Consider the following 13,951-nt stretch of genomic DNA (forward strand, 5'->3'; position numbering starts at 1 on the left):
AAGCTGTTCTCTTACAGCCCCATGGAAGCACACTGGCTTCAGATAGCTCCTAAAGTAGCTACATGCTGCAGACACTCCTCGGCACGATGTGATGGCTTACAGGCCCCACACTGATCAAGGAGGTCCCCATCTGCCCCAGCTGAAATTGGCATGCTTTTATTTCACTTCCCATGTGGAAAAAAATCCCTTTGGGAAGACCCTTCACAGAGAGGGGGCTGAATGCAATGCGGACGTGGATCTTTACAACCTTTGGATGCAAAGGGCTGCACTGCTGTAGCGCTTCAGTGAAGAAGCTCTGCGCCGAGAGGAGGGAGCACTCCCGTCGGGATAGTTCCTCCACCCCCGCCAGAGGTGATAGGTGCAGCGGCAGGAGAAACTGTCAGAGCTCTGTCTACAGAGGGGGTTGGGTTGGTGTATCGGTGTCACTCGGGGCGTGGGGTTTTCACACCCCTGAGCGACATAGTTATACCAAAGTAATTACGCAGTGTAGACCTGCCCCAGGCCGTATTTCTTCGGGCTCTAATTCTTGATGTGTTGCTCAGCCGTCACTCCTGGGCCATGTCTAGCCTTGGAAAATTAGCTGCGTTTCAAAGCTTGTTAGCCAACACCTTTTAACCAACACGATTGTGCCTTGCACTGGGACTTTGTACCAACTGTTGTCAGTGGAAGTCCCATTGAAACACCTGTTAGCTGGTCCCGGTTAACCCCCGGGGACTTTGTCTACATTTGATGCTAAGTGATGGCTAACAAGCTAAGCAACCCGTTGCTAACGTGACGCATTACCTCAGGATAGACAGCGCCTCTGCCAAGCTCTGTGTAGCCAAACTTCCAGATCAGCCCCCGATCATTTCTGTCATTGGCATGCCTGGAGCCGAGCCCGGAATCTCTCAGTCAAGGAGCAATGAAGTGAGCTGTAGCTCACGAAAGCTTATGCTCAAATAAATGTGTTAGTCTCTAAGGTGCCACAAGTCCTCCTTTTCTTTATACAGACTAACACGGCTGCTACTCTGAAACCTGTCATTATTCCAGGTGTGGCTGCAAGACACCATGGTAGGGCTGTGTGCTTACAGCCAGATTGCCAGGCTGGCCCAGTGTCTGGATTACTTATAATGATGTATTGGTCTCTCTCATTGAGGCACCGTGGATCGCAGCAGGGGCTGTGCCAACTGGGTCGTGCAAGCCTCCATTAATTTCCCATTGCTCCTTTAATACCTTCTTTAGATTCTGGCGCCAGTTAGAAAGAAGTGGCAAAAATTACAGGGACCCTTCTATAATCATTTGGAGATAGTCAGGGCCTGTTCCCGAACAGCCCGTACAGCACCAGACACACACACCCCCACAGCCCTTAATGAAGACAAACATGCTTTGCCTGCCTCTTCCCTGCTCATCAGGTGCCAAATCTCAGGAGGTTAATGGGCAGAGCGTCTGAAGAGCAGCAGGCAGGGCAGCAGGATCCTGTGCTGGGGAGATGCAAACCCTGTTCCTGGACTCTTGGGAAGTTCCTGGTTTGAGGAAGAGCGTGAAGATAGAGCTGTAGTCGCCCAAGGGAGGCTGTTAAACTGGTCTGTGAAATCCAGGACCAACTGCTTTATCTTCTGGTGTCACAGTTACAGGGCACCTCCACACCTTCTGGGTACGTCCACACAGCAAAACCAAACATGTGGCCCTGAGTCGCAGAGCCCGGGTCAGTTGATTCAGACTCATGGCTCTCCAGTTGTGGGGCTAAAAATTGCAGTGTGGGCATTTGGACTTGGGCTGCAGCCCGGGCTCTGAGACCCTCCTTCCTCACGCACTCTCCCTGCCCAGGATTCAGCCTGAGTAGGGTGATCAGATGTCCCGTTTTTAAAGGGACAGTCCTGTTTTGGGGAACTTTTTCTTATATAGGCGCCTATTCCCCTCACCCTCGTCCCGTTTTTTCACAGTTGCTGTCTGGTCACCCTCAACCTGGGCCCGAACGTCTACACGGCAATTTTTAGCTCTGCAGGGCACAGCTGAACCTGTGAGCCCAATTCGGCTGCCCTGGGCCGGCGGCAGCCCATGTCCCGGGCCTTTTATTGCAGTGTAGCTGTACTTTGAGTGTCAGGGCTCAGGTCTTCCCCCCGCTTGGGGGGACATCCCATGACTCTCCCACTCATAGGCTGGGCCCTGGGCTATAGCACCCTGTGTATCAACCTTACCCAGCTGCTCCAACTGGGTTTGACACCTGCCTGCGTTCTCCCCTTTGGGGGTCTGGGACCAGTCGGGAATACAATGGTCGGCCAGCCTGCTTTAAAAGCAAATTGTCACTTGTTTGAACAATAAGAATAAAGCCATTAGAGGAAAAAGTATTTTAAAACCACAGTATACATGCATATCTGCCTTACCTAAAGCCCTGTCTAGCTCCACAACAACTAATCCCTCTTGGGAGATTGCATGGCCAGGAGGAGAAACGTCCAACCCCCTAAAGATGAGGATGATGGCACATGGAAGAAGGGAAATGATTGAGCAGAGTCCCATGCTCTGGGTGTCCCTAAACCTCTGACTGCCAGAAGCTGGAACTGGACAACAGGGGTTAATTGCCCTGTTCTGTTTCATTCCCTCTGAAGCACCTGGCATTGGCCACTGTCAGAAGACAGGATTCTGGGCTGGATAGACCACTCGTCTGACCCAGTATGGCCGGTCCCATGTCCTTTGCAGGAAGAGATGGGGAGCAGTAATGCAGCCTGCCCATTTTGGCCGCAGCTTGACCAGGGCTGGGGAACCATTCAAATCCACGCATCTCTTCCCATCCCAAAGTGCTTCATAAAACATGCAGCCGATGCGATTGTTGCCTACTGTAATAGCTGGGCTCTCTGTTTATCGAGCACGACATGGCCTCCCCAACCCACACGTCACAGCAAAAACAGACCGGCAGAAGAATGCTGCTCCCTTGGGGGGTGGGGGAGGTAGCACTTCATCAACCGGGAGCAGGATCCCAGCAGCTGTCCAAATCCTCACCAAAAGGCCACCCTTTCTGTCTGTCTCAGTGAAGGATTTGCACTGCACGTGTGCCCGTGGCTGCTGGCCTGTCATTTCTAGATACGCCTCTTCTACAGCGAGAACAAGGGTTTCCCTAAGCCGGCAGCCAGCTCTGCTGTTATCCCTGCCTGCCACCGGCTCTGTGCCCATCAGCAATTGTCCTGGTGGCCAGAGATTAAGCCAGCGCCATTCACTTGTATTGTGGCTCATTGATTTACTGGGGCAACACATCACGTTGCTGGGATGATTAATTAGGATTAACTAGTTAATGTTTGCACTGAGCTTTGACTACGTAAACTATGCTGTTCTCATCCCATGCTTCCTGGCTAACTCCTTTCAGCTGTCCGGGGAGGAACCTTGTTCACAGATTCCCTTTTTTTATGGTAGGATAGGAGTGTCTGGTCTGGCCTGTTTAGGTGGTCGGTGACTTCCATAAGAAAAAGCCTATAGAACTTAATACAGCATGCTCAACTGTATATTGAATTTTTAAATCAGCCTTTAGAATACTACGGCAGGGATATTCTATTTATTATTATCAAGATAAGTGCAAAGTACTGCACTAAGGAAGTTTAAAATCAAATCCACCCCTACAGAATGGGGAATAACTGCCCAAGCGGTAGTACTGCTGTAAAGAATCTGCGGGTTAGCGTGGATCACAAATCAAATATGAGTCAGCAGTGTGATGTGGTGCAAAACCGGCTAATGTTCTGGGGTGTATTAACAGGAGTGTTGTATGTAAGACACAGGATGGTAATAGTCCTGCTCTGCTCAACACTGGTGAGGCCTCAGCTGGAGTCCTATGTCTGGTTCTGGGTGCCACGCTTTAAGAAATATGTGGACAGAGTCCAGAGGAGCAGAACGAGCACAATAAAAGGTTTTGAAAAACTGGGTATGTTTAGTCTTGGGGAAAAAAAAGACCAAGAAAGGACCTGATAAGTCTTCAAATCTTGGAAGGGCTGTTTAAGAGGACAGAGATGAGTTGTTCTCCATGTCCACCGAAGGTAGGGCAAGACATGACGGGCTTAATCTGCAGCAAGGGAAATTTAGGTTGGATATTAGGGAAAACTTGCTAACACTAAGGGGAGTTAAACTCTGGAATAAGCTTCCTAGGGGGGCTGTGGAATCCCTATCCTTGGAGATTTTTAAGAACAGGTTCAACAAACTGCTGTCAAGGGGGATCTAGGGTTACTTGATCCTGCCTCAGCCTAGAGGGCTGGACTAGATAACTTCTCAAGGCACTTCCAGCCCAATGTTTCTAGGATTCTAATCACTAATAAATGCTACAGGTATTAAGAATGATTGCAATAAATATAGAAATGATGCAGGGGGTTATTTATTTAGTTATTGAACAGCTCACTGTTTAAATCATATCAAGGTGTATAGGGCCTGTTTCATAAGAGTGATGCTGGACCCATACTGCTCTGTATGTAGTGGAAAAGGTGTACCCGCCTGGCATTCTATAGGTGGTACATAGTGGTGCCAGCTGTGTTTTGTGATAGTTGGTTTTTTTTCCTAAAACCCCAGCTCCTGGAGTCATGTGACTATATCTGAAAATCGTGGCTTTCATTTAAGAAAAGATTTCTACCCCTGCTGGTTTCAGAGAAAAGCTTCAAAACATAATCCACAGGCACCCTGAAGGCTCAGAAGCCAGAAAGAAAAGGAAAAGAATCCAAAATTCTTTTTTTTTTCTTAAGCTTTTGGGGCCTGACTCATGATTTTCCGAATGCTTGGCATTCACAAGGTGTTCACAAGGAGCAGCCGTGTCCTTTCAGTCTCAGCGACACCCACCAGGAAAGAGCAAAAGTGGAGTCCCCCCGCTCTGTAAGGGTTACATGCTGCAGCTGCCTCTAGTCTGTAGCCAGCAGGGGTTTTAAGCAATTGAAAGGTGCAGTATGCAGGAAACAAGATCATCGGGTGCAAAGCTGCCTTGGGCTTGGCTCATTGCCCCAGAGATGTTGGGCTCAGTCACCGGTGTCTGAGCTGCCACAACTGTGATTGTGCTTCATTCCCTGCACTTTGTCTTGAGGGGCAGCTTGCACAGTCTCTGTCTGGCTTCCGCCCCCTCGGCTCAGCTTTGAACCTGAACTCCGGGGTTTGATTTCCATTTTCATTCTATTACTAGCACCAGGCCCAGGCTGTCTTGGCAGAAGGCCAGGTCGTTGCTTTGGGCCTTGATTAGCCTGGGTCGGGAACTGCAATTTATTTATTCCCAGGGGCTTGACCAGGCTAGTTATAAAGTCCTCTCCCAGATGCTGCACACATGATGCTACTAACCAGGTGCAGGCAGAGAGGATTAGATAAAACTTGATTGATTGGGCATTTATATCACTAACCAGCTAAGCACCAACAAGTGACTGAGTGAACTTTATTGCCAATGGGCAGCCAGAAGCAATTGCATTGATCGTCTCCTCCAGCTCTGGAGGAGGTAGATATAGTGCTGTCTCAAGTGCCCCCTCTTGGCCAATTATTTGTAGAGGGCCCAATGGGTCTGGTTGCGCGCACCACCCTCTCAGCCCAAGGTAGTTATGCCAAGGTGTTGACTTGCAGGGGTGGGAGGGAAAAGGACCAGGTTCTGGGCTTGTGCCAGTCAAGCAGTGCATCTGTTCACATCCACCTGCAAAGAAACCTAGCCTGCATTAGAACCAGATCAGCATGCCCCTTCTCTCCAGTTGCTGCAGGCCAATGCCAGGCCTGACTGCGGTCCCTGGGGAGGGGAAAGGCTCAGCTGGTGAGAGCATAGGTAGGACAAATATCTCCCCCCGCCCCCGCCGCAGTGGCTGACATTAAAAAGGAGCAGTTCCTGTTGATTTCAGCATTTCTCAGTGTAGCACTGTACTCGAGGAGTACCACAACATCACAAAACCACTCATGGGGGAGGATCCGCTGCATTGGCTGGTGAAACTAACGTGCTTGGCACTAGACAAATCCCATGAAAACTCAGTCCCCGTGTCCAAGTTTACAGTCAAACAGAGAAGCTGCAGGAGATGAAGGGCAGGAGTTTAAAAAACAAAACCCACCCTTGATATTTTGTAAGTAGAAGTAATTTGCTGCTGTAGGCATTATGGTAGGACTAAGGCTGTACAGCACCTAGTGTAATGGAGCCCTGGTTGCAACCCCTGTGTGCTACCCAATGCAAACAATTATAACAGGAGGTATGTGATAGGAGAGGGTGGTGCCCATGCGATGCAGGATGGAGACTGCATAAGTATTTTCCAATTGAGCAGCAATTACTGTGTGTCTCTCACACACTTGGAAAGTGTCCTCAGACAGACCATGGGCCAGGTTGCCAGCACCAGCCAGCTTTCGGGCTGTCCACAAGGGAGACAGCGGAGAGCCTGGCCCGTGGAGTTTAAAATGCAACAATAGGCCCAAGTGCTCCACTGTTAGGCCCCAGGAACCACCTTGTGGGTTTGGGACTGGAGTTATGAAAATGACACACAGGTACCTTAACTATTTGCTGCTGCTCTGAGTAACTTGCTAATTTATTCCCCACTTGTCCCCTTCTTCCTGCCAGCATAGCTACAGAGGTTTCATTGTGCCTGGCTCAGTGAGAGAATTGCCAATTATGCCTGGAATCCAGACACTCAACATCAGGCATGAATATCATGGAGTGAATAATTATGATTCATGAGCAGACAGAAGAATGGGCAGCAGCCAAATTTAAAGTTTTTTTTGTTTGTTTGTTTTAAAACTTTAATGAGCAGATTTCCTCACTCTACACTCTGGGTTGTTTTTATTCCCTGGCTTGACTGTGAAAAGTCTGCTATAAGTTGTGTGAGGGGTCAGCTCAGCCCCAGGCTGAAGGGGATGAGTGTAGGACATCAGGCTGGCATTTTGGTAGGGTCCCTTTCCTGACTTACTATCCTTAACTAGGAGTTAAGTCTCCCATGTAATGCAGGGATTCAGGCTGTTGTAGGAGCCATACTGTGTATCTTCCCTTAACATACCCAGTCCAGAATGAGGTTGCAGGTAAATCTATTAATAGACAGTTAAAGAACCTTTTAAAGAGACATTTAAGATGCTGCAAGATACTGTGCCCCAGTGCTCTCAGCCCGAAGCTTGACCCGAGGTTAAAACTCACTGAAATCTTGTGTAGACTCCATCTGCAGTGTTCAAATTAGTGATCTGTTCTCTCTCTCCCTCCCATTGTTTCTTCTTCCACTAACCTTTCCCCCTGCTGCAAGCACTGAGGAAGAGTTTATTCCCCCCACCCCCACTGTTCCTCAGCCATTCTTGTCAACTGTTAGAAATAGCCCACCTTGATTATCACTACACAAGCTTTCCCTGCCCCCCCACACACTCTCCTGCTGGTAATAGCTCACCTTACCTGATCACTCGTTACAGTGTGTATGGTAACACCCATTGTTTCATGTTCTCTGTGTATATAAATCTCCCCACTGTATTTTCCACTGAATGCATCCGATGAAGTGAGCTGTAGCTCACAAAAGCTTATGCTCAAATAAATTTGTTAGTCTCTAAGGTGCCACAAGTACTCCTTTTCTTCATGCTAGAATAGTGCATTGAACCTTACCTTCTTTCAAAATAGCTGCCCCAGCCCCTGGGCAATGAGACTGCAACTGCCTCACTGGAGAAGTATTTTGGAAAGGGTATGTCCCCTCCTTGTCCATGGCACCCTGGTGCTCAGCGTCCTCTGTGGAGGGGGGGGCAAGCTGAGGAGAGATATGGCTTCCCTAGAATAGGTGAGGACCATTCTCTGACAAAGGGTCACCTAGGACAAAAATAGTAAAGGATTATCAAGATAGATTATTTTTGAAACCTGCTCCCTCCCCCATGCATCAAATCTACTCACTGATTAGGTTGAGCCTTTGCATTTACAAAAAGTGAAAGAGGCAGGTGTCTTCAGAGTCTATTGTCCACCGCATGCATCTAATGAAGTGATCTATAGCTCACTAAAGCTTATGGTCAAATAAATATTACTCTAAAGTGTCACAAGTCCTTTTCTTTTTCCACGCTAAGTTGGCAAAACCAAGCTGTATGCCTGTCAAGGAGGCCTCTATCTCTGGCTGCTTTGTGCCTTTCCAAAGCAGGATGAGGCACCCACAACTCCAGCCATAAATTGTTTTGGAGAGAGGGTCTTCCTAGCTTCAAGTCATTAGAAGTGACACCTGGTAACCTTCTCCTTGTGTTTGTTTGTTCATTGTGGAATTTCAGGGCTCCCCCCAGCCCTGAAGCCATGATACAATGGAGTTAAGGTGGAGTATAATAGTTATGGATGGGTGTTAGTGGTCCCCAAACCCAGAGTTAGGGTAACCTATTTGGATTTCTTTTAAGCTCTGGACATTCAGCTAAAGCAGCCAGCCCCCCCTTGATGCTGCATTGCTATTCCAGGCAGCACAAGGAAATGTTTTAAGCTGCTCTTTAATCTAGTTCCCTCCCCTATGGTAGGGCAGGATAGGGTTATGGTCCTGCTAGAGGCAGAGCTGTGTTGGTCACCTCCACATTCTTCCTCATGGAGGCTTCAGCCCAAGCCATAATTCGACCCCATAGCAATACCCTGCAGAAGGGCCACTGAGGCATCTTCACGTTTGAGCCTCTAGAGATCATACAGGAGTCATTTGTTCTCCAGGTGACCCACCCCACTGGAGAACTGCAGGCCACCAAAAGAGAAATCAAGCTACAGCTTCTACCATTGCCAACCCAAACTAGACAGTTTAGCTACTGCCTCAGAGCAGGGAGGGTCTGTAGCACCTAGTGCTAGGAAGACTTATAGTGCAAGGGCATAGGGCTAGAATAAGGCTGCTGAACACTATTAGAGTTCCCCAGAGACATCTGGACACCAGCCTATGCCCCATGCAGCTTCTGCCCCTCACACCTTCCCTCTCTCTGCACTCACCTTCCAGGAGATGGAAGGTATTCACCTGGGGCTGGTCCCTCTCCTGCTGCCTTGCATACAGGCCTGGCTCAGGTTGCAGACTCCTGGGGCAGTGACTCCAGCTCCTGGATTCATGCACTGGTCAGGTTAGCAGTGGAGTGCCCCAGCCCTGCCATGTGCTGCTGAAGCCAGGATCTATGTGCAGGCAAGAGGCAGCCCTTGTTTCCTCCTCAAAGGGGATTAAGCTGTGAGGTGACAAGGTGAATGGCTTAACAAGCCCCAGGTCTCCCCCTTCCTGCTCACTTCAGAGCTTCCCTAAGCTCAGGAGGGCATTTTAGGTCTGGCTGAGGGGAGATCATAGATCACAACCCCTGCATAGTGGTGGGATAGGTTATGGGACAAGGCTGCAGACACCCCAGAGATGGGGGTGTATGAACAAGCACGAGTCTGGAGGTTTTAATAGACCATCTTTAATGTGAATAAATATATTTACAGGGAGTAGCAGACAGTGCCAAGGCTGAGTGAGTGCCATGGGGCAGCAACAAGCCAGGTGAGAGTGAGGCCAGCTCAGGGTGTGGAAGGAAACTACTCCAGGTAAGTCAGCAGCTGCAGGCTGGCTTGAGCTGAAGCAGAGCAGATTCAGGCAGAAGGCAAAGAGAGTTCCTGGGCTTCCAGCCCAGAGCCCAAGGAGCCTGCCCTGGGAAGCTGGGGCCCTCCTAGCCGGTGCAGTGCTGACGCTCCCACTCTCCACCTCACACTCCTGGGCGGATGTGGCAATGGGAGAGGGATGTGGTGATCACAGTAGAGTCCAGGTGCTCGCAAGGGCAGAGGCCTCACTGAAGCATCTTCCTGCAATGAAGGGGCTGGAGGCTCCGTAGAGATGAAGCCTCTTCTTTCTGCTCCTCTGTAGCATCCAGCAGCTGGTGCATGTAGCAGGAAGTGCCAAGCAGCACATGGCCTGTGGCCTGCATGGTGAAGAGGGTCCAGCGCAGGGCTTCCCTGGAGCAGGAGGAGAGCACCATTACGGTCAGAAGATGAGCCGAGTGGCAGGCTAGAGGTAGTGAGCTGTACAAGAGGCCAGTACCTGCCTGGAGCCCAGCCCAGAGAACACCCTGCTCCACCCTCCAGCATGGGGCAGCGAGATGGAATCATGGCTTTAATCCCTTTGTGTAGCACCTGCCCCCAAGACCCAGTAACTCCCAGAATGGAGGGAGGAGGGAAGGTCTGGACATGCCAGCCTGGTGGAGGGGGCTCAGATCTGGGCAGCCCAGCCCTTGGACTCAGGTTGGTAGTGTGGCTCTGACTTTCCTAGCACCCCAGTTTAGGTGGCAGGGATCTCTCCCTCCCTGCTACATCTGCCCAGCACTCACTTCATGAGTCTCTTTGCCCCATAGCACCGCAGGTCATAGGACATGCTGTATGTGCCATAGAGTGTGGCCTTGACATTCAAGCAGCCCAAGTCCTGGGGATTGGTCTTGTACAGGTCAAAAGTCACACAGGCCACATCAATCCTCCGGCGGGGCTTGCGGGAGAGAGACAGCTGGTACCCTGCCACCTGCAAGAGACCAGCCCAGTGTCAGGGAGCAGCCACCACCTCCCCTGTATGAGCCCCACCACCACTAACTCCCTTTTGGACAGTCCCAGCTCTGGCCTCATGGACCTTTGCAGGGCTAGCAATGAGTCAGGAGGCCATCTGCCAGTGCTCCCCATGCAGCGAGCAGGCCAACATGGAGCTGTAGGGAGAAGCAGGGAGCAATTGGCTGCATCGGACCTATCTGGCAGGGCGGGAAGGCTGTACCTGGACTCTTCCCATAGAGGGCCTAGGCTGCTCCTGCCCCATAATCTTCCCCAGACTGCCCCACAATTGTCTCAATGAGGGGAAGGGCAGAGCACCCTGAGATCTGTGCCCATGCATGGGTCAGGGCTTATTTCTATCTCACTGATAGAATGGTACCTCACTGGGGCCCTTCTTAGCACCCATACTCCTGGCTTATCCTGTGGGATGCACTGCCCAGCCTAGCACTGACTAGACTATCTCTGGGCACCGCAGGAGATCAGGTCCCTGGTACAGGGATGTGGGAAGGTCCCAATGGCTGGCAGACAGGATCCAGCCCCCCTTCCTAGTACAAGGCACTGCAGGTCACAATGGACTGGGATAGCCCAGGTGTGGCTCCATCCCAAGAAGCCTGGTCCAGCATTGGGGGGGAGTGACCTCAAAACCCCAGCTCCCTGGATTGGCAGGGGGAGAAGGTCATGACAGGGTCCCATTTCTCACCTTGGCTGCCCGCCATGTCTGCCCACTGCCTAGTACCATGAACACTGCACCCTCCTCCAGCGTCTGGAAGAACTCCTCTGTCTCCACACTGGTGCCATCCTCATCCAGGACCAGCGAGATGGTGCCCACCATCAGCAACGTGGCATGGACCTGGAAGGTGAGGCCACAGGTGAGGAGAGCCCAGAGAGGCAGGACAGGACACCCCCAGGATCAGCTCCCCCTCATGCTCACCTTGTCAAGCAGGTCCCTCAGGCTGTCTGCCACGAGGCCCTTGCGGATGCTACGGTCCCAGTTGCAGATGCGATAGGGCCGGGCCCTGGGAACAGGACTGGACAGCAGTTGCTGGGTCATGGAGGCACTGACAGAAACATACCTGGGACAGAGGGAGGGGGATCAGGCAGGGATCTGCCCCACCAGCCCTCCCCAGCTAGACAGGGACTCATAAGAGAGATCAGCCACCCACTCAAAGCAGAGGAAGAAGAGCCAGTTGAGGACTCCCCACCCCTGTGGCTAGACTAGCAACATCCCCCACAATGACACAGGGATCATGGAATGACAGCACAGGGCCAATAAACTCAGGCTGTAATCAGTCATGGGACCTGCCCCTTCCCTCCAGTGAGGCCCCAGACTTGCAGCCAACTGTCCCACCCAGGGCTCACCCTGGGGGAGAGTCTCAGCCCACTGACACTTACCTGGAGAGGGAGCTTGGTGACAGCAGGCCTAGCGACTTCTTGGCATAGTCCATCTTAGTGATCAGCAGTCTGGTCTGTAGAGGGGATTTGCTCAGTACTGAGGCCATGGCTCCCACCACCCCCTCTGCCCCTTCCAGCACAGCCCCCCTGCAGCTGTCAGCCCCTAGGCACTGCCAGGAACCCACTCAGCCTCTGCCTCTTGGGCCCCACACTAGGCATCATCACACCCACAACTACCACATCTAGGCTAGAGACACCCACCATGATGGGACCTTTAATCCTTCACTGACCTGCCCCCCAATCAGCATCACCCCCTCCAGATAGCCTCACTCCCCCACTAGCACAGACACCCCACTTCTCAAGGCCAGCCTCAGGCACTCCCCCCTGCACCCTAGAACCTTGTGCTGTGGCTGTCCCATAGCCAGGCAGTCTCCTCCAGAGAGGGCTCTGCCTAGGGTACTCACCACACCCCAACCCGTAAGGGCCCCAGTGCAGGAAGTGCCCCGTGCTGAGCCACACCCTTTGGCCAGGGAAGGGCTGGGGACAGGCTGCTCTGAGGACACAGGCTGCCTGCCAGCTCAGCTGTTGCACAAGGCAGCACGGGGGAAAGCCACTCAGCAGCACAGGGAGCCAAGGTCCCCAGTCACTCCCAGCTCACACTGCCTCCCCCTTGCAGGGGACCTGCTTTCATTAACACCCCACCTCCCCCAGCAGCATGTTGACCCCACTAGCCCCCACCCCAGCACCTGCTGCAGGGCTGCCCTGGGCCCAGCACTCACACTGTCCCCCCACCTGTACTCAGCTGGAGCTGCTCTTTGCCCCAGGCCACCCCTTCCCAGACACCACAGGCTGCCATCTCTTCCAGGGAGCAGGAGGGACCCCTAGGAAGGGCCACCCCCACCCAAGGGGATGCTGCTTTAGTATAGACCCCTGTACTCCTGGCCATAAAGAATCTGCTCACCCCTCCTGAGTCCCCCCCCAGCAGCAGAAGCCATCCTCCTCCTCCTCCAGACACCCCAGCTCTCAAGCAGGGAGGACAACCACCACCAAGGAACCCTCCTCCCCCCCACACCTTGGGGGGTAACCCAGGAACATGCAGCTAAGTGGGAGTGGAAGAGGAATCCTCTCCCCCTCCCCATATGGGGCACACTTAAGGCAGGGTGTCTGGTGGGGACCCTCCCCCATGTCTTACTAGGGCCACCACAGCCCTCCCCAACATGAACCCAGCACATTAGCCAGGACTGGGGCTTTTCAGCCCTTTAGTGCTGTGGAGGAGCTGGAGGCAGAGCAGCCACCTCCAGCTTCCTGGATTCATCCTCAAATTGCTGCCCCACCCCCACCTTCCAGTCATCCACCCTACTGCCCCCCCCCAGACACAGGGCTAGGGAGAGGCTGCCAGGGTCCTCCCCTCTGCCAGCTCTCCCCCAGAGATTAGAGATCACAAGCTGCTCATTAGTGCTATAGGAGCAGACATCAGTAATTGCCCTGCAAAGGGGCAAAGCAACCTTTGCCCCACTCTGGGGTGTTTGGAGAGCCCCCCACCTTCAGCCTCTGCCCTTTCTCCCCCACAACATCCAGCCATCCCACAACAGAGACAGGCACCTTACCTGGAGCAGGCACCCACTACCCAGCCAGAAAACCTCTACAGCTTCACTGCCTCTGGCTCAGCTTATATCCTGACCACAACCAAACTCCTCCCTCCACCCCGCCTCGTTAGCCAATCCCCACGCGGACAGGCCGGGGGGCGGACCTGCAGCCTGTGCCTTGCAGGCTCCTGGGAGCCCCGGGCATTTCCAGAAGGGGTGCCAACGATGGAATTTCCTCTGGGCAAGGAATCCCTCTGCCCACCACCTGCACCCCACGGGCACTGAGTGGGGTGGGCAGCTTGTGCCATTGTTTCTGCACCTCGTCAGCATGCCGCCCTGCACCTGACCATTCCTGGGCACCTCAGTCCCCAGGCTGAGCCGCCCAGGGAGGGGCCTTGGTGGGCTGCACCTAGCGCCGGCTCTAGCCCATTGGGGGGCCTAAGTAAGCAGGAAAATTTTGGGGGCCCCACCCACATACAACACATACTAATAATTAATAGGGGGCCCCTTGAGCTGCTCAGGGCCCTCAGAATAGCTTAGTCTGTTTATGCCTCGCACCAACTCTGGC

General features: G+C 52.6%; 1 protein-coding gene across 1 annotated transcript; it reads right to left on the reverse strand.

The window, feature by feature from the left end:
• Nucleotides 1-9,284: 9,284 nt before the first annotated feature.
• Nucleotides 9,285-13,448, reverse strand: CIDEC (cell death inducing DFFA like effector c). Its single transcript, XM_038368819.2, has 6 exons — nucleotides 13,405-13,448; nucleotides 11,798-11,871; nucleotides 11,337-11,478; nucleotides 11,106-11,255; nucleotides 10,201-10,385; nucleotides 9,285-9,829 (listed from the first exon to the last, which is right to left on the reverse strand). Exons 2-6 carry the CDS (start codon nucleotides 11,848-11,850, stop codon nucleotides 9,664-9,666), a joined length of 696 nt encoding a protein of 231 aa, XP_038224747.1. The 5' UTR covers nucleotides 11,851-11,871; nucleotides 13,405-13,448; the 3' UTR covers nucleotides 9,285-9,663.
• Nucleotides 13,449-13,951: the final 503 nt, after the last annotated feature.

The sequence above is a fragment of the Dermochelys coriacea genome, chromosome 12 (assembly GCF_009764565.3).
Source record: "Dermochelys coriacea isolate rDerCor1 chromosome 12, rDerCor1.pri.v4, whole genome shotgun sequence".
In the NCBI taxonomy this organism is placed as follows: Eukaryota; Metazoa; Chordata; order Testudines; family Dermochelyidae; genus Dermochelys; species Dermochelys coriacea.